Source organism: Archocentrus centrarchus, chromosome 2 (assembly GCF_007364275.1).
Source record: "Archocentrus centrarchus isolate MPI-CPG fArcCen1 chromosome 2, fArcCen1, whole genome shotgun sequence".
NCBI lineage: Eukaryota > Metazoa > Chordata > Actinopteri > Cichliformes > Cichlidae > Archocentrus > Archocentrus centrarchus.
Genome location: NC_044347.1, coordinates 14762402 through 14781299, shown reverse-complemented (window position 1 = coordinate 14781299; position 18898 = coordinate 14762402). Strand labels below are relative to the sequence as shown.

At 42.7% G+C, this 18898-nt stretch overlaps 2 protein-coding genes across 4 annotated transcripts; both read left to right on the top strand.

The window, feature by feature from the left end:
* Positions 1-441: 441 nt before the first annotated feature.
* lancl1 (LanC antibiotic synthetase component C-like 1 (bacterial)) lies at positions 442-9943 on the top strand. 3 transcript variants are annotated; one of them, XM_030753916.1, is made up of 10 exons: positions 442-532; positions 869-1014; positions 1146-1263; positions 1457-1667; positions 4646-4793; positions 4922-5068; positions 5459-5641; positions 7324-7500; positions 8343-8415; positions 9279-9943. In XM_030753916.1, exons 2-10 carry the CDS (start codon positions 928-930, stop codon positions 9353-9355), a joined length of 1221 nt encoding a protein of 406 aa, XP_030609776.1. In that variant the 5' UTR covers positions 442-532; positions 869-927; the 3' UTR covers positions 9356-9943. The 3 variants fall into 3 exon arrangements, with proteins under 3 accessions (XP_030609776.1, XP_030609792.1, XP_030609785.1); XM_030753932.1 differs by having other exon boundaries at positions 514-532; positions 872-1014; XM_030753925.1 differs by lacking the exon at positions 442-532 and adding an exon at positions 578-742.
* A 4370-nt stretch (positions 9944-14313) lies between these two features.
* Positions 14314-17286, top strand: mylz3 (myosin, light polypeptide 3, skeletal muscle). Its single transcript, XM_030749972.1, has 6 exons — positions 14314-14428; positions 14797-14824; positions 16093-16236; positions 16316-16486; positions 16590-16667; positions 16759-17286. The coding sequence occupies exons 1-6, from the start codon at positions 14426-14428 to the stop codon at positions 16785-16787; spliced, it is 453 nt and encodes a 150-aa protein (XP_030605832.1). The 5' UTR covers positions 14314-14425; the 3' UTR covers positions 16788-17286.
* Positions 17287-18898: the final 1612 nt, after the last annotated feature.

The window sequence follows — 18898 nt, the reverse complement described above, 5'->3', positions numbered from 1 at the left end:
AGCCATAATGGTGTCTACAACAATCCTTTGTCACCTGGTTGCGATGTAATCAAAATTTAAAATGCGGCCTTTGAAAGGTGTAGCCCCTGAATTGGGGCACACCCAGTATCAAGGTTCCCACTGAACTCTGTCACCACAGTCCCATAAAAAAATTACACACGGATATGATATGCAGAGTTTCACAGCTTCAAGCTTCCCTAAAAACACCATTTTCACTGATTTCACCCACACTGGTAGATCTAAAATCCACCTGTAAAATTTTTAAATATTTTCTTGTTTGTGTTTTTTCAGTCACTTTACGAACAGTCGTCAAATTTCAGTCAAAAAATTCAATTTAGGGGTTTTTGTTTGTTTGTTTTTGGTTTTTTACTGCTGTCAAATGTCATGTCAAAACAGCATGTCTGGTTTCTCTAAGCTGCAGTACCACTCCCGCCGCAAGAGGTGTCAGTAGAGAGCAAAGCGGCGCGAAGGTGCCCTCAAGAAAAATAAAAGACAAAGAAGAATTAACACCAACAGTGCATCGCTTGCAAAGGTAGCATATATGCAAATTTTTATCCCTATTCACCCCTGGTCATCGATATGGCATGATTCTGAATTACACAGGCTCTTATTACTTTTTGACGACATAACGTAGAGGCTAACGTTAGCTGCTAGTTTTATCTGCGTAACTAGAAGCATTGTTGTTTGACTCAGCTGTTACGAGTTGGTGTGTGGGGGTGTGTAGCTCTGCACGGCAGGCTCGGTGTGTATCATGGCTTTAAATTCTGTGTTACAGGATCGATAGCTTACAATTTTTCGCTCCGCTTCTATTACACTGGCCTCTTCTCTGCTTCATGCGTCTTTGTATTGCCTCTTTTTTTCCCTGCAGATTATTTTCTGGCTGACCCAGATATTAAAAAGCTGCGCAGCAGTAACGAGGCTCTGAAAATGGACACCAGAGCCTTGAAGAATCCATACCCCGACTATGATGGAAGCCCCGCGTCCACACAGGCGTTGTTTGACTCTCAGGGAAAGGTAATGCATGAGGAATGTGCCTTAAAAAGTCCTGAGAGTGTTTTTTTTTTTTTGTATTTTTTTTTTTTTGTTTTTTTTTGCTTCAACTCCACCATTTTATTTACAGTTTTTCATGTGTTTTAAACCCTTAGCTCACACCAGAGTTTGCCCACCGGCTGAGCAGCAAGATTGTGGAGCTTTTAGGCGTCATGGAAAATGGGCTTAGGTCTGCAGATCCAAGGAACTGCACTGCTTACACGGGCTGGGCAGGTGATGACAGCATTACACATCTGGGATAAATCAGTCAGGCTGCAAGGAAATGCATGGATCTATCATTTATTGGTCCAACTGTGCACATGCTATAAGATTATTGTATCGTTTAACTTTTACCTAAGTAATATTTTTAAGTTGGGGAAACGTTTCTGGGTCCCTTTCCAAACTTGACAGCACTGTTTCTTCACAGGCATCGCTCTGCTCTACCTGCACCTCCACGAAGTGTTCAGGGAGTCCTCGTTCCTTCAGAAAGCGCTGGAGCATGTCAGTCAGAGCCTCCAGTGTTTGACCCGGCGCCATGACGTCACCTTCCTGTGTGGGGATGCGGGGCCCTTGGCTGTGGCTGCTGTCGTCTACCATCGCCTTCAGAGGGTGCAAGAGAGCGACGAGTGTGTCAACAGGTCAGCCTCAAATAAGTTGTTACAGGTAGTGTTGTTTTGGTGTGTGGCAAATTTCAGGGTGTGGCCTCGTGACTACAATGTTTCCTCACAGAATTACACCGTACGTGTGGCAGCAGCGAGGCACACACATGCTTTTTCAAATAAATTAATAAACAATACAGAATAGAACTTGTAACAGGGCACAGCAATCAGCTGTCTCTTCAGGACGTTCTTCAAGCCGTGGACAGACTTCATCCCCATTATCTGCACCTTGCAACCATAGACAGTGTTGGTGACCTAAGTTGCTGTGGTACCAGCTCTCTACCTGCTGTGGGTTCTGGTTAGGGAAAAAATTCCCTTGTCAAGTAACATGAAGCCACATTCCCAAAGCTGGCAGTTCGGCGTTCAGTCTACAAAAACTTTACTTTGCAGGAAAATGTCTGGGTTTACACCACTTTACAAATTGTGATGGTAGCTGGAAAAGCTAGATTATATTGCCTCCTCCCATCCCTCTACCTAGCTGTAGCTCATCTCTGCAGCTCTTCTGGGATTATGAGCCTTGCTGTGATCAGCTGGTGAAGATTCTCCATCGCCAAAGTGTTAGCGTAAACCAAATACAGTCAACCTTGTCGCGTGATGGTCTCTGAAATAAGTCAGAAAGACAGCCGCATGAGCTGCACTCAGCACAGCAACCGGAAATAAATAAATAGTTTATACCTGGGTGGCCTGTGGTTGCTTTGAGGACAGTCCTGGTATTTTGAAACCTGGGCCCTATTTTCCCTTTTTTTAGGCAAGAATGCTACATATACTGATGCTGGTGTTGTATCGAACTGTTGCGGCGAAGCTTTCAATTTACCTGTCCATCTACATTCTGTCCCTCAATTATGGTTATGAGATCTGGGTAATGACTAAAAGAGTAAGATCACAAATGCAAACAGCTGAAACGAGTTTCCTCCATAGGGTGGCTGAGTTTACTCATTAGCTGTTGTGGACATGGACAGCTGGAGACGCAATGGCCCAGTAGTCGTTCCTGGTAAACTTCAAGTCCATTGTTTGGGGTGCATGGTAATGTAAAATCTGTGGACAAATCATCGCGGTCCAAAACACTGGCAGGCACGCAGAAGTACCCTCATGCTTGCAGTCTGATGTTGAAATTTATGTCAGCCAGACCCAAGTAGACTCGCAGTTGGGGAAAGGCTTTAGAGACAGGGTGAGGAGCTTTGACATCCGGAGGGATCTCAGTGTAGGGCAGGGGTGTCCAAACTTGCGGGCCGCTTCTGGCCCCGCCCACTTCTGTCCACGAATTGATGTCAAAAATAACATACAATTTGGCCCTGTAGCCCCTTAACTGGCCAGGTCCCGGTGACAGGCCTTTTATATGGCAGGCTAGACCCTCCCATTTTTATTGACACGTCATTTGGCCAATCATGTAACTGGCTGCACCAAATCACCTGACAAAGCTACATGACGCCCTCTGAGTATTATTGGCTCTGGGAAACCCATTTCTTAACATGACTGGCCGAATAAGGTGTCAATAAAAATGGGCGGGTCTAGCCTGCCATATAAATGCACTTCATTCGGCCCGCGGACCAGACACGGCCGGTTAATAGGCTATGAAATGGGTTGTTCAGAGCCAGTAATAACCAGAGGGTGTTATGTAGTTGTTTCAGGTGATTTTTTTTGCTGCCAGTTAAGGGGTTAAGTTACTTTTTTGACATTTTGCTTAACCCTCTTAATTGGAGGGGAAGGGGAAATGTCAAAAAAGTCACTTAAAGGGCCAAATTGTATGTTATTTTTGACATCAATTCGCGGGCCGGAAGTGGGCGGGGCCGGAAGCGGCCCGCAAGTTTGGACACCCCTGGTTTAGAGCCACTGCTCATTCATGTCAAAAGGAGCCGATTGAGGTGGTCAGGCTTCTGGTTAGGATGCCTCCCTTTGGAAGTCTTCTGGGCACGCCCAACTGAGAGGAGACCCCAGGATAGACCCAGAACTCTCTGAAGAGAATATAATGTATGTCTCATCTGACTTGGGAATGCCTTGGGACCTCCTAGGAGGAAGTGGAAAATATTGCCAGGCAGAAGGATATGTGGAATACCCTGTATAGCCATCACTGCCACCATGACCCAACTTCATATAACCAGAAGATAATGGATAGAGTGGCTACATGGAGCAATTGTGGAGCAGTTATATAGGCATGTTTATACCACTGAGAGTGTGTGTAGAATACCCAGTAACATTATCTCCACTCTGTCTGCAGCAGGTCTCTCTGCTCTTAGAAGATTTTTGCCTCTGGAAAATCTGTTATACTATAGGATTTTTTTTTTCTCCTGTTTGACTGGACTTATTCTTCCTGGTCAAAATAGTCAAACCAGATAGTCTGGTTAAGCATGGAGTCTGCAAAAGAATCATAAACTAGGCTTTGTTATACTCTATAACATTACTCCACAGTTACTCCTGTGAAACTCTCTCTAGCACTCACACACATTTACACTGTAGTCTTCTAAAATACTTCTCCTTGAAACAGTCTCCTGTTACAGGTCAGAGACTCGGGGATCCTCTCTGTGATGTTGTGAAACACAGAACAACAATCTGAGCCTGTGAGCAGCAAAAACAAACATTTTTTGTCCCTGTTAATAATTTAGGCCTAATCTAATGGGAAAACCAGGCCCAGCTTCTTCCCCCCATGGCTGTTATAATATACACTTTGTATAGCTTGCATCATTTTATGTGTACCGGCATGTTTTCTGCACTTTGTATTATTGAGGCTATTACAGTTTTATTTAGTATCAGCATTATGATTCAGATGAGCTCATATGGAGCCGACTGGACCTGTTTAATTTCCAGCGTAATGGTCCGGATCTAGTTCATTTCACTGCTGGAGCTGGAATTGCATTTATGGTCTAATTAATTGTACACATTTAAAGGTCGTTATAAATAGAAAGTCTATTTTAAGATGTGGTTCACTGGTGCAAAAAATCTGTCACAAACTTCCTGCGCAGGCTGATGCAGTATTACCAGGCTGTGGTGAAGGGTTCAGGCGGGCTGCCGGACGAGCTGCTGTACGGGCGGGTGGGCTACCTCTACTCCCTGGTCTTCATCAACCAGCACCTTGGAAAAGACAGGATCCCAGATGTGTACATCCAACAGGTGAGTCAGAAACAGAGCACACTCAGTCCAGAGTGGTTATTTACTTTTTCTTGATGAGAACAACAGTGCGTGATGTCCATTTTCTCACATTTATCTCCACTAATTTAAGTTTTTTTTTCCTTCCTCAGATCACCCAGGCTGTGCTGCAATCAGGTGAGCACCTCAGCAGGAAATTCCGGGTCCAGAACCAGAGCCCCCTGATGTACGAGTGGTACCAGGAGCAGTATGTTGGAGCTGCCCACGGCCTGGCTGGCATCTACTACTTCCTCATGCAGGTAGGACAGGCTTTTGGTTTGAGATGCAAGTGCAGTTGCCTTGTGCTTGTATGGATTAAATGGGCAATTATTTTCTGTGGTTTTACGGCAGATGGGTGTAATATATGGTTTGTTTTCTTGGCTGCACCGAGAACTCCAAAAGCTAAAGTTATTGAATTTTCAGTGATAGGAATCAAAGAAAACATGGAAATGCACACAGTTTAAGAAGCCAGACTGCAAATATTTGGTATGCTATCTCAAAAGTTAATTATGCTTGCTCCAAAATTAATTTCCAATAAGCACCCTTGTGCAGAAGTTAATGCGCCTGTTGCCAAAGTACCTCGCACGCCACCAAAGTTGCCCCCTGTCACCTTTTTATCCTCTGAAAAAGGTCTAATCCCTCCTTCACAGCCAGGCTTCGTCTCCTCGGTGGAGCTCGTGTACGGGCTGGTGAAACCCAGCGTCGACCACGTCTGCCGCCTCAAGTTCCCTTCAGGAAACTACCCCCCCTGCATCGGCGATGATCGGGATCTGCTGGTGCACTGGTGCCACGGATCTCCGGGGGTCATATACATGCTCCTGCAGGCCTACAAGGTAAAGACTGAGGGGGCAAACTGATGCAGAGGTAGTTTGAAAATGGGACTACTCATTTGCAGAAAGTCATAGAGCTCAGTCTGTTTGAGAACCAAGAATACCAGTACCCCACAGGGTACTTCTTCAGTTACCAGGTGCTACATGGAAAGATCTGCTCAACTAATCCGAAAAGCAGAAATTATATTTAGTGATTTAATTAAGCTGGCCTGAACTGATTTGAGTGAAAAAGTCAGCAGTTAACTAAAAGTAATGGATAAATAGTAAGACTAGACATCCAGAAGGAATGCAAAAATAGTTCAGATTGATCAGTAATGGTCAAAAAGTGAGTAAATTGTTGAAATAGCTAGCTAAACTCTTTTAAAAATAAACTGTTAGCTATCACTATAGCTATGAATATAAGGATTAAATTGTCTGTTGAAATAAAATTGTTAAACTATTAAAATATACCAGTGTACATCTTTAGGCACTTTGTTACTAGCAGCCTGTCACAAAAACACATCATTTGTTCTAATTTCTTTAGTTCTATGAAACATGCCAAAGCTAACACAGTTTGACAGACATGAAATGTTAATTTTGCATCAACAAGGTGATTCCCAAAGAGCGATTAGCTGAAAACATGGCATATTTGTGCAGTGTATCCTTAAGAAATAGGAGAAAATCCAACAAAGACCCGAAACATTCTTAAAGAAGGGAAACAGGGAGAAAAGGCTGAGGAATGCCACATCACAGAAGAACTGGATGGAAAATCTGTGGCAACAGGTCTGATGGAGTGATGGATCCAAATTTGCTATTTTTGGTTCAAATCATCATTATTTCCAGCAGAGGTCAGCAGAGAGGAACAACAGTGAGTGTCAACATCCATCTGTAAAACACGGTGGAGGCTCTGTCATGGTTTGGAGCATTTCAGCCAGTCGGTGTATGAACACAGAAAAGTACCATCAGATTTTGATCTCAAACACAGTGCCAATGCAGAATTGTACAAACTCTGTCTTTTCCTCATAAACTGTATTTCCATGTATGTTTCAATAAATCACTGCACCTATTTCCCATTTTCCTAGCAACATATAAAGAAATGAGGGGTGGCTCGAGACTTTTGCACAGTAGGCAAACATGTGGAGTTCATACTGGACATTTGTTAAAAGCAGTGGATAAAGGGTTGAAATGGAAAGGTAATAATTATGGGTAGTTATAAATTATTAACTGATTAATGTTGGGCTGAGAGGGGTTCCTGTGTGTATCTAACAGGGTTCTGGGGGGTACTCGGATGATAAAGGTTAGGAATCACTGTCTCAGAAAACAGAGGGGTCATTGAAACAGTCATAGTGCCATCTTGTGGTGAAGTTGAGCCATGTTTTAATCTTCTAAAATGTTGCTTTTTCTGTCTACACTAGATATCATTGGCAATAAGTGACCTTTATTTAAAGGGCAAACAATTTAAAACACTGTCCACAGTGCTGTTTATTAACTGATATTTCTTAACTTGTTACATGTGACAGAGGGTGGCTTTTATGCAGTAGCGCCACAGTTCTCTGTTTAACTTGCAGTTTTGTATTCAGGAACTCTTCACTGAAATCAGCATCAATTTCGCGAGACGGATCCAAGAACGAATTGTAGAATATTTTAACCCGTGCTCGTCACAATTAAGACGTGCGAAACGATTACGAGATCCTCTTTCATTTCAGGCTTTTGGAGTCCCTCAGTACCTGGAGGACGCTCTGCAGTGCGGGGAGGTGGTGTGGTGGTACGGTCTCCTGAAAAAGGGCTACGGCCTGTGCCACGGTGCGGCCGGTAACGCCTACACCTTCTTGGCCCTGTACCGGCAGACGCAGGATCCGAAGTACCTCTACAGAGCCTGCATGGTGAGAGGACGTGAAAGCACTTTAATAATGTAATCAGTCACGGCGTGCACTAGCCATTTCAGTGATCAAATAACTGCAAATATTAATTGCAGCGCAGCAGCAGTGCATCCATCATAATTAGTGTCCAAAGGCTTGATTAATGCCTCTACAGTTTGACACTAGAGTTATGACTGGGGGTTCCTGTTAAGATGGAGACTTTGTTTTTTTTTTTTTTTGTTGTTGTTGTTTTGTTTTTTTAATCCATGAAATTTCAATGAGCATCTGTGTTTTTAGAAAACCATGAGAAACAGAAGTCCTTTTCTAATTCCTTTTCGAGGCTCTGTGTTTCGTCCTTTCTTACCTCTCAACGACTTTGATCCAAGATGCAAAAGTCATACTGAATTTAGTTCAAAGCACAGCCAATCGGAGCGCCGTTGGCCGCTCGCCAGCCTTAAAATTGAAAATTATTCCAGAAACGATGGGCATGTGAGAGACAGGGCCTTTTATGTTTATTGACAATAGGTTGGTAGCTGTCTGTGCGAGTTGGCGTCAAAGCGGGGCCGGTAGCGAGCCGGTTTTTTTGGGTGCGCTCCAGATGGCGAGAGTCCCACACGTACTTTCATTAATATGAATCTATTCATAGATGGAAATGGACTCTTCAGATGTGTTGCCCGAGCTCCGTCACATCCGCCGAGCGCAACAGAGGGACATCGTGGTCATAATGTGATACCTCGGCAGATGCTCAGATTTCACAGAGAGGGGCACAATTTTTAGGAGTTGTTGACATTGCTCACCGTCCTCCGGAGACGCTTCAGCGGTCCAGTGTTGTTGTTGTGACATTATCTCTTTCTCCATCTCTGCAGTTTGCCGACTGGTGTATGAACTACGGCAAACACGGATGTCGGACACCAGACACTCCTTTCTCTCTTTTTGAAGGTAATGAATGATGGCAGATCCCAAACTTCCCAAAAATATCCTTTTATGATCATGTTTATGCACAACAGCCCTGAAGTAAGTAACATTTAGCCTTCTTCTAGTTTTTTTTTTTGCATGTGTCACAGGTTACAAGATAAACTTAAGTAGTACATTTTTCTATGTGTTTAGCTTCAAGGTCTGAAAAGTGAAGCCTTGAGCCCGCATTCTTTTTAAAGGCCACCAGGGGGCAATAGCTGTGTGATAGCTGTGTGACGTTTAGGGGGGGGAAAGGCCCTCTGCCCGGAGATCTGTAAACAGTTTCCTGATGGTCTAAGTCAATCTTTTCAGATCATGGTGATTAAAACATCAGGACCATATTTATACATTTTAGTCTTTCTAAGACTCACCAACGAGCCAAACTATAACTTAGCGATTTTTGGATGCTCCGTAGAAACCCTCGAGCTTCCACCCAACATCCAGACTGCTTTGCGTCTAGGAACAGTGGTTCCCAAAACACTTGTTCATTTAACTTGGAAGTCTGCCTCTCCACCTACATTTGCATATAAATGGAAGAATTGCTTGTATGTAAACCAGATACTCGGGGTAGATTTAACAGGAGATCTGGACCTTTTTTCCAGTTTATTACTTCTCACAAGTAGTGATGTCTACTTTCTCTCAAACCAATAGGATGTTGGATCATGTTTATATATACTGGTTATGTTCTTGGTTGATTCCTTAATATACATATATAGCTATATCTATCTGTATAGATATAGATACAAATATCTATATAGATATATCTATATATAAAGAGATATATCTGAGAGGGGGTTCATTGGTCATCATTGGACACTAAACTAAACACTGTCCCTTCCTCTTGTCAGGCATGGCGGGCACCATCTACTTCCTGGCTGACCTTCTGAATCCAATGAGAGCACGATTCCCAGCCTTTGAGGTGTAGAAAGTGTCCACAGGTAGTGCTCCCCACCCACGCCGGCGATCATTTAACACGAAGACGCACACTGCTCTCTGTCACGCATGGACCCAGTCTACACCGTCGTGACGGCAGGGTTTGATTCAGCATTCGGACATTGTTCCATGTTTTTCCTGCTTGTTTCTGCTGGGAACGTCATATGTCATTAATAGGCAGATTCCTGTAATGTCGTGGAAATATATCAAGCTTGTGAGCTTCTCTAGCATTGTCTCATAACTTTAACTCTTGCTCTATGAACTGAATATTGTGATTTGTTTAGGGTTCCAGTGAAGAAGAAGAAGGGAACTAATTTTTAATTTCAAACAGCCACAACATAAAATGAAAATGTGGGAAAGCAGACTGGAGTTTTGTTAACACTTAGCTGTATATATTTATGTTTGGATGCTTTTGTTTTCTATTGTTTTACTTGTTTTGGGGGGTTGAAAACATGCTTAAAGTACAGATGGCTACATTGCAACAGACATAACACAAGCTGTGTCGCGTGTTTAGGGCGTAACCTCACAAGCTGTTGGCTGTCCTTTGCACTGTCTGAGCAATAAAGTTTGTACAGCTGTTGCTCTGTGGTCATTTTAGAAAGCTGCTTGGTTTGTTGATGTGCAGCGGTAAAGAAAGGCACAGCGGGGCAGCAGAGAGCCAGAAGTTTTTGAAGTACGTTTGAAGTTAATGCAGTAGTGTCTTATGAGATCTAATTTTTCGTATTCAGTAGTTATGTGCCAATAAAATTTGGCTTTCAGTTGGCTTCAAGTGATAAATATTATATTGGAGTAAGTTGAATTATCTTCTTTTCTTCCTCTGTGGGCCCCTTGGCACATCTAATCCAGTCGCTTTTCCAAATAAGGCTCATGTGACGAGCTGAAAACCAGGCAGCAACACAATGCCACCTTTTTTAAGCTCTCTGCCGGAGCTTCTTTACGATCCGAGGCCAGCTTGGTTGGTGGAGGGGGAGGCGGTTACAGTACCAGAGAATCTTGAGACCCCGGTCTCCGCCGCGCAGGAGAAACCCAACACCTCCAGTGGGAATGGGAGTAAAAATAGAGTTCATCTGTCCAGGAGGGGAGTGGTCTCCGAGGCATGTGTTTCACTGTGGTTCACACACTCCTACAAATGTTCGTTCTGATCTTCAGCAGTAGATTGCTCTGTGTTACATGGACGATGACAAGTTAGACTCACTGCAGTCGAGCAGCACTAAAAGTGAATTATCTAATCACGTGTATCAAGCTTTGTGTTTCCTTCCTTGTGGACCAAATTTTAAAGGAAAACTGTTCTGTTCTAACAATCATGCATATATTTGACGATAAGGCCAAAAAAGATACAGAGGGATACTGTATCTACATAGCAGGTTGACAGTGGTGAACAGATTACATCAGGGGGCACATACATACATACATACATACATGATATTTAATTTTTCCTGTGGTTATAGTTGAGGAAGAATCAAGAGAATACAATACAGTGCAAAAGTCTTAAGCCACCCCACATTTCTTTATACTTGGCTAAGAAAATGAGAAATAGGTGCAAATATACATGGAAATACAGAATATGAGTCAAAAACAGAGTTTGTGCACTTGTAATGAGCTTGAAAGTCAATATTTGGTGTGCTGCCTCAGAGTTCAGCACAGCCTGAACTCTCTGAGGCAGCTTTCTTCTCATTTGTTTAAGCAGTCTTCAGGAATAGTTCTCCAGGCTCCTTGAAAGACATTCAAAGCTTTTCTTTGGATGACACTGCTTCAATAATGATGCGGTCCGGGCTCTGGGGAGGCCAATCCATGACTGGTAGTGTTCCACTGTGGGTTTTTCTATCCGGGTATGATTTTACTGCATTGGCAGTGTGTTTGGGATCATTGTCATGAAATGAAGCTGTTGTCAGTCAGATGGTGGATCAAAATCTTCATTCCATCAATTCTGACAAGACCTCCAACACCACTGGCTGAAATGCAGCCCTACAGCATGGCGGAGCCATCGCCGTGTTTTACAGATGGCTGTAGACGCTCACTGTTGTACCTCTCCTGACCTCCATATATACTGACAATTTGAACTAGTGATGTGAATTCCCCACGTCAGACCTGTTGCCACTGATTTTCACTCCAGTTCTTGTGTAATTTGGCACACCTCAGTCATTTCTCCCTGTTTCCCTTCCTTAAGAATGGCTTCTTGACAGCCACCCTTCCACTGAGACCGTTTCTGATGAGGCTTCAGTGAACAGTAGAAGGATCAGCTCAAGGTCCAGATGCATCTCTCAGGTCCTGCGTCAGGTCTTTGCTGGATTTTTCCCTTTTTCTCATGAGTAGGTGCCTTTCTTATGCTTGACTGCTTCATAGGTCCGTGTTAGGTGGCTTAAAGATATAAAATAACAGCATTCCTCTGAAAACGAGTGATAAAGCAGCCAATATCTGAAAAAACTTTTAAAGACCTTCAGAAAGTTGGAGAACTGTCGCTAAAGACCACTTTAAAAATGGCAAAGTCTGGCTGCTTGGAAGCAAAATATAAAGAAATAACTTTTACACAGTACTGTGCATAGTACTCATACATAATTAGTATGATTTGTTTTAGTAATGAGTTTATAATATATTCCATAACATACATACATAAAATATGTATAAACTATAAGGGCGCTGCAGTAGATAACATTCAATGTTGTCATACTCCACCAGAAATTACTGGCTCACAAAGACTACAAATGTACTTTAACCGAATGCTTGAAAGACAGAGTGGGATTTCTTCTGTAAAAACCACAGCTATACAACAAAAGTGTTCAGTATTCAATACTTCAGTATTCAGTACTTCATATTGTCAACTCAAAATAGTAGTTACTATTAATTGTGCTGTCAGTTTCCTTTTCTGACTGCATAAAGACAATACAGGCCATGAAGCAGAGCGCCACACCAGCAGTGAATGCACCAGTGATCACTGACACACGATTTCCAGTCAGTCTGATGCCATGAACGGACCTGTGAACACCAGAGCTTCCAGAGTGTTTGGGCCTGTGGGTTATTTCACGTGGAAAAGGGCTGCCAGAGGAACTGAAATATCTAAATTAAGGATGGAAAAGTATACAGGAAGATTGATGGCTGACTGAAAGTCAGTCGAAGCGCAGCTGCAGCAATAATCGTGCCGCTAACCAGCAACTGACCTCCTAAAATGACACCATGGGCAGTGCAGTACTTGCACAGTCTGGCTCTGAGAAAGCTAATGCCTCAGATTTGGCACAGGGTTTATAAATGGAAATCGCCCACAACACATTGCATAATGTCATCCTCTGTGGACGGCACCCAAACTGGGAAAACACGGCTGGCTCTTTGACACAAAACTGAAGGATCGAATTTTGCTAAAGAGCACAAAAAGAAGCCTGATCATTGTTGGGAGGTGGGAGTACACAAGGTTTTGTCCCCACAAATGCTTTTGTATATACCAAAATACTGGTTCGTGGGATGACTCCCAGTCTCCAGAGGCCTGACGTAACAGGGAACCTAATAATGATCCAAAGGAAAATGCCAGAATTGTAATACCTGACTTAGTATGTTGCCTGGCTTGAATCCAATAGCCAGCTTTTTAGAGCAATGCAACCTTTTCAGCAAAGAGCAACAGAAATCAAAGAATATCAGGAATCTGTGCAATACTGGTTCCCCCAATCCAAGTGGATATTTAAATTACTCAACAAGACTCATATGAAATCATTACATTCAGGTTCAATAAGTAAGATCTCTCATGGCCTGCCTTATTTCTCTCTTTCTTCCTCTGGACAGCCTCTAACCAATCAAAGACTGTCATTTATCTCATTTTGTTTTATCTGACTTGTCTCTATTTCTGCCTTTCATTTTTCCTTCTCTCTGTCTTTTTTTCCGGGTTTAGCCTGTTTCATGTAGCTGCTATCACGCCACATTGTCTACTCTAGACTGGAAGTTTTTGTTTTTTTTATGGTACAATGACCTTCACTGTTTTCTTTTAGGGTCTGCTCACTATCTCCTACCTACTACCTTTAAATAACTTGAAAAATGAAACTGCTTTCAGCACAAGATCAGAAGTGTTGATCAGCTTTAAAGTCAATATAATGCAAAGTGTTTTTTCCTGTTTATTTCATGGGTTCTGTTGCATATTGAAAAATTCACTCTTGAGAGGTCTTTTTTTCTTTATCTAAAGTAGTTAATAAAAGGCTGCCTGTTTTGTAGCCGTCAGCACCATGGAGAGCTCTGCTGAAGTCGGAAATGCTGCTGAAATTGGCTTAATTTTATAAACTTCATTTATTATGCCACGAAGGCACTTCTGAGTAACATAACCTCTTTTATGTAAGCTTAACTTTGCTCTAATGTGATCGTCCATTCATTAACAGACACACTGACTGGTTTCTAGTCAGGTGAAGCAAGTAAATCTGCACAATGTGAATTTATTTGTTGCCTGTCCTGATCTGAGTTTAGCATTGTGAGGACAGGGGTTCTTATGTGCTTCACTGTTGTTATAAAAGCTGTTGTTCTCGAGATAACCGCCTCTCAGTGTCAATGTTTTTAAACACCCATCCAAATGGAGTGAATTTTTCAAATGTTTCTTTGCCCTCCTGCTATTTAACCATAAGAGGAGGAGCAGTGTGGCTGTTTAAAAATACCACCCTGTAAATGAGCTCTCTGCTTCCGGAGCCCTCCTCGAGTGAGCGTCTAGGTCGCTGAGTTTTCCGCATTTTCGCTCATCAGACGTGCGTCGTTTTCTGAAGGAGAGAAGTTGAAGTGTCAAGACTGCTGAAAGCATTTGGGTTTAAATAGTAACTCATTTACAGACAGTTTGAAATCTTGCAACCGTTCTTTCGGCCTTCCAAAAATAGCCCTGTCCCCTTCTAAAGGCCTACCCCCGCTGCTCTGAGGGCGCGCAGCTCTCCTTTCCGTTTGCCCTAAGAAAGTTAAAGATGTTCCAATGTGTCATCTGATCCGCCCATTAGCATACGTGACATCACATGCCTGGAATAAATAAGAGGGGTGCTTGGACCATGGCTCAGGACCACTCTGTCTTGGGACTTCAGCTTCTCATCTCCTCCAGCTCCTACTCTCCAAAATGGTGTGTACAAAATTCTGTTTTGGACCTTTTGGGTGGGGCATTGCTGATGGAGTTACCTTTTGTTTTTGTTTTAATGGGTTTGGATATCAGCTCGAAAATGACCCCAAAATTGGGACTTTTGCTAGTGAGGCAAAACGAATACTGGCACCCAGGACTAGAGCCTTGAAATGCGTTCACATGTCTATGTTTAATGTCTTAATAGGCTTATATACTTATGTATATATTCAGCATCCATCACGTGTTCAGAATCATGTTGCACAGTTACATAAGCTGAATACACTGATTTTGTTTTTCTTCATTTCTTCTTCTGTGTGTTTATGTATTTGTTAATGTGAGTTTTCTCTGTTTTTTTTTTGTGTGTGTAACAGACTGAGTTCACAGCAGACCAGATTGAGGGTAAGTTACGAAAACGGCAAGATGAGGACACCGACCTCTCGGTCATCGTGCTGGGAGGACATTTACGTTTAGCTTTTGTAATTATCACCGTAAACAAACACTCAAACTAGCTGCAGGCTTACTTAGCTGAGCTTTTAATATGATTAAAGTGCTAAAAAGTGGAAGTAGGGGATAAAGCCCCCCATGTCCTTCCACCAACTTCTCCAGCTGTCGTGAAGGATTTAAGACATGTCTATTCTCAGCCTTGTCTTGCGAGCCACCGTGACCCTCGTGCAGCAGGGGCGTTAAATCCCCAGGTCAGGGTTTAAAATGCAGTCCTGGTGGCATCACCTTACACAAGAATCCAAATCATCCCAAAACCTTTTGCTTACCGCTGAAAGACGTGTCCTCTATAAACATGCCCTATGGGATTTGTTGGGGCTCCCAATTTGGGCATGGATATTTTTGTGTAGTTCAAAATCTTCCAGTTGTGCATCTCCAGACTCGCAGGCAAACCTTCATTGAGTTTCCAGTCAGGCTTATTTGTTTAGCGCTGCCTCTGCACATTCTGCTGTACAGCTATACTATATGTCTAACATTAAGTCCCTTTCCAAGTCAAGGTGTTAATTACAGCCCAGTCAGCATTCTTGGGTTTGACTCAAAGAGGGCCATGTCTTTATGTCTCTATATGGCCTGCGTTCCTCTGTCGGGGTGTATCAGTTTGCGCGCGATGTTGCTGTAAATGCAAGTGGAGGCAGGAATGTAGGAGGGTGGGGAGGGAGGGAGGGGTGGAGGAAGGGTACAACTGCTGTTGAGAAGCGACACAAGCGCATTAATCTGTCAAAAAGGTCACTTTGAGTTCCTGGTGGGATTCATAAACACTGCCAACCATTGTTCGGGCCCGAGTCGGTGCGTTCCTCTTCACAGCTGTCCCTCCCAATTAGCTGAGAACAATGACAGAATTATGTGGCGTTTACTGTCTTTAATCTTCCGGTACAGGGCGGCACTGTGCAGCTGACATAGATGACTGGTAACACTGTAAAAGAAAGAATAGAAAAGCCAGAGGGGATGGATGTTACCAGCACCACAAAGAAAACATGGATTTCATACCAAATATTATTAATTGTAAATTTTGGATGGAGTTAAAAAAAAAAAAAAGCCCTGACAGACTATTTTTTAACATTTTCTTTTTGACTGAAGTCTTAATTTTAAGTCCTTAAGCACTTTTTATTTTGATCAACTTGTATCAAAACCTTGTAACTCAATCTCATCTCTCCCCTCCTGACCAGACTTCAAGGAGGCTTTTGGTCTCTTTGACAGAATTGGTGACAGCCAGGTGGCCTACAACCAGGTGGCCGACATCATGCGCGCTCTGGGCCAGAATCCCACCAACGGGGCCGTTACAAAGATTCTGGGCAACCCAAGTGCCGACGGTGAGACATAAGCTTTTTAAGGACACAAAAGAGCTGTCTGTGCCGTGGAATGTGTTGTAATTCAGTGTGCTGTCAACAGACATGGCCAACAAGAGGATCAACTTTGACGCTTTCATGCCCATGCTGAAGCAGGTTGACGCCCTCCCCAAGGGAACTTACGACGACTACGTTGAGGGTCTGCGCGTCTTCGACAAGGAGGGCAACGGCACAGTCATGGGTGCTGAGCTCCGCATTGTGCTGTCCACCCTGGGTGAGCCTCCCAAATATAGAAGCGCACAAATATAATTTGCTTAGCACGCACAGCGAGTGAAATGGAGAGCGCACCCCTGATACGGATCCTTGTGCATCCACAGGAGAGAAGATGAACGAGCAAGAGATTGATGCCCTTATGGCCGGCCAGGAGGACGAGAACGGCAGTGTGCACTATGAGGGTAAGATCAAACTTGACAGCATCCCACTTTCCTTTTCTTTTTGAATTTCCAGGAGTGGGAGGAATCTAAAGATTTGAACTTCTTCCCGCAGCTTTCGTCAAGCACATCATGTCTGTGTAAGAGGCCAGCAGCAGGAGTGCTGAAGAAACTGTAGCTCGCCTACAGACAGCCCCACAGTGTTCAGGACATCTACACTGTTTCAAAGACCAACCAAGGAAAGACAAGGACTATGTACAAGGGATGTTGAAGCAAGCCCATTTTTTTTTTTTTTTGTTTATTTTGTTTCCTTTCTATTTCGTCTCTCACCCTGATCTCTCGGGACATCGCCATCACCTCTCCACTGTAGACCACCATCACTCGGCCTCTACTCCCCCCCCACCGGGGCGCGTCTCCACTCGCCACATGGGGTGAGGAACGGGGGAGAAGGGGTGACCGCTCATCAAGTGAGGGTAGATCCCTCCCTTCCCACCGCCACCTCATTCAGTCACGCCATCACTGGCCCAGCAATGCCAAAGGTGCTGGAGAATGGTCGTGGTCAGACCGCCAGAAGTCCCCCCCTTCCCTGAAAAGTTTTATTTATTTTCACTCTCTTCATCTGAGAATAAACTTTTCCAACATACATCCCATCTGGGTTGATCCTTGATCTTTCATTGCCCATGTGGCGCTCATAGACTGCGAGCTCTGTAGGTCTCAGATTTAACAAGTTTAGGCTGAAAAGTTGATGCTTATCAACAAGCAAGCAGGAGCCAAGAAGAAGTAAATAGAGCTTAAAAAAAAAATCAGAAAGTGAATAAATGACTGAAGAATTAGCTTTAAATATGGCCAAGCAGCAATAAACAAGTAAAATGTCAAAAATGGATAGGGAGTTGTACTGCAGTGTCTGGCTAAAATGATCAAGTTGCAAATAATTGTGCTAAAAGTATGCTAGCTAAAATTATGGGAAAACAGTTGAACGGGCAAAATGAAAGAATTAATAAAGAGTTAAATTTATTACCCAGATGTTATGGGTTCATAGTAGTAATGCAGTAGCTAGCTAAAATTAGGAATAAGTTACTTAGCTAGCAGTGCTATTGTTAGCTAACATCATGGTTCAACAGTTTGGACAAACAGTTAAATTTTATTAGCTAAACAAATTGAAATTGGATGTAGTTGTAATACAGTAGCTAGCTGATGACTTCTGAATAAAATTATTTGCAGAAAGTATGGCTTGAATTTCCACTGTTAGCTAACAGCAGGGCTATGAGCAAACTTGTAATCAAAACATAATAAAACCTAAAACTGGTCCATGAAGATGAAGTCAAAGAGAAAGAATGATGAATAATAAATTGGTGTCTACCAGCTACTTTCTTTATTAATAATTTGATTAGCAGTTGTTTAGGGTTAGTTGGCCAGCTGAACTTAGGTTACTTACTTTTCTCTGAGTTTGAGATTACAAATTTACTTTCAGCAAAACTAAACACAGTGTGTGATTTTAAATCTACAACGATGTATTTCTTTTACTGTCTCTAAAAATTAGTAAAGATATTCAGACAGTTTGTTTAATTTAAGTTAAATATTAATGGGACACAGAGACAGCACGGGTTCGAGACTGTGATGGTTTCAAGCAGCTGGATTTGAACCAAAGTGGTTACTTCATCTGTTTTTACCTTGAGAGGATCCATCTAGCACCAAATCGTGAAACTTCCAAAAAATATATAAATAAAAATTAAAGAAATATGTGCAAGTAAAAATAAATAAAAATTTTACTCAGCAATATTCATCCTATAACAGCGTGACTTTTTTGTCTGTACCTGTGACATCAGGCAGATGCTGTTCAATCACTTTGAACTGAAACTTCTTGGGGAGTAAATGTCATTTTCTCCTTCTTTTTTTTCCCCAGAGGAAAGTATATTTGACTAATTTTGGAACATAAACAATTTCCCTTTTTATTGTATAAGAATACAATGCTGCTGCAGAAATTAAACAAACAAATAAAGTAGAATAAGCAGCCAGATTCCACTCATTTGATTTGTTTCTTAAAGCAGCCCATACATCTGTCGTTACGCCGAGAAAGCATGGTGCGATGGTGCGATTACTGAATGAAAATCCAAAATCTGGACGAAGCCTCAAAGGTTTGCTGATGTTAATAATAGTGGTCCATTTATCCACTCCAGCTTGCTTGTGTTTCAGTGGAGAAAAAAAAAAAGCTCAGGGCACCATGAGACTTTAGAAGGCCTGCCCCCATGTGGCGT

Bases quoted from the DNA above. Each gene is read 5' to 3' on its own strand.
- mylz3 (XM_030749972.1), top strand. The intron at 14,825-16,092 runs GTAAGTTACGAA...CCTCCTGACCAG, and splicing joins CACAGCAGACCAGATTGAGG to ACTTCAAGGAGGCTTTTGGT. The intron at 16,487-16,589 runs GTGAGCCTCCCA...GTGCATCCACAG, and splicing joins CATTGTGCTGTCCACCCTGG to GAGAGAAGATGAACGAGCAA.
- lancl1 (XM_030753916.1), top strand. From the start codon at position 928: ATGGACACCAGAGCCTTGAAGAATCCATACCCCGACTATGATGGAAGC. The intron at 1,668-4,645 runs GTCAGCCTCAAA...CTTCCTGCGCAG, and splicing joins AGCGACGAGTGTGTCAACAG to GCTGATGCAGTATTACCAGG. The intron at 5,642-7,323 runs GTAAAGACTGAG...CTTTCATTTCAG, and splicing joins TGCTCCTGCAGGCCTACAAG to GCTTTTGGAGTCCCTCAGTA.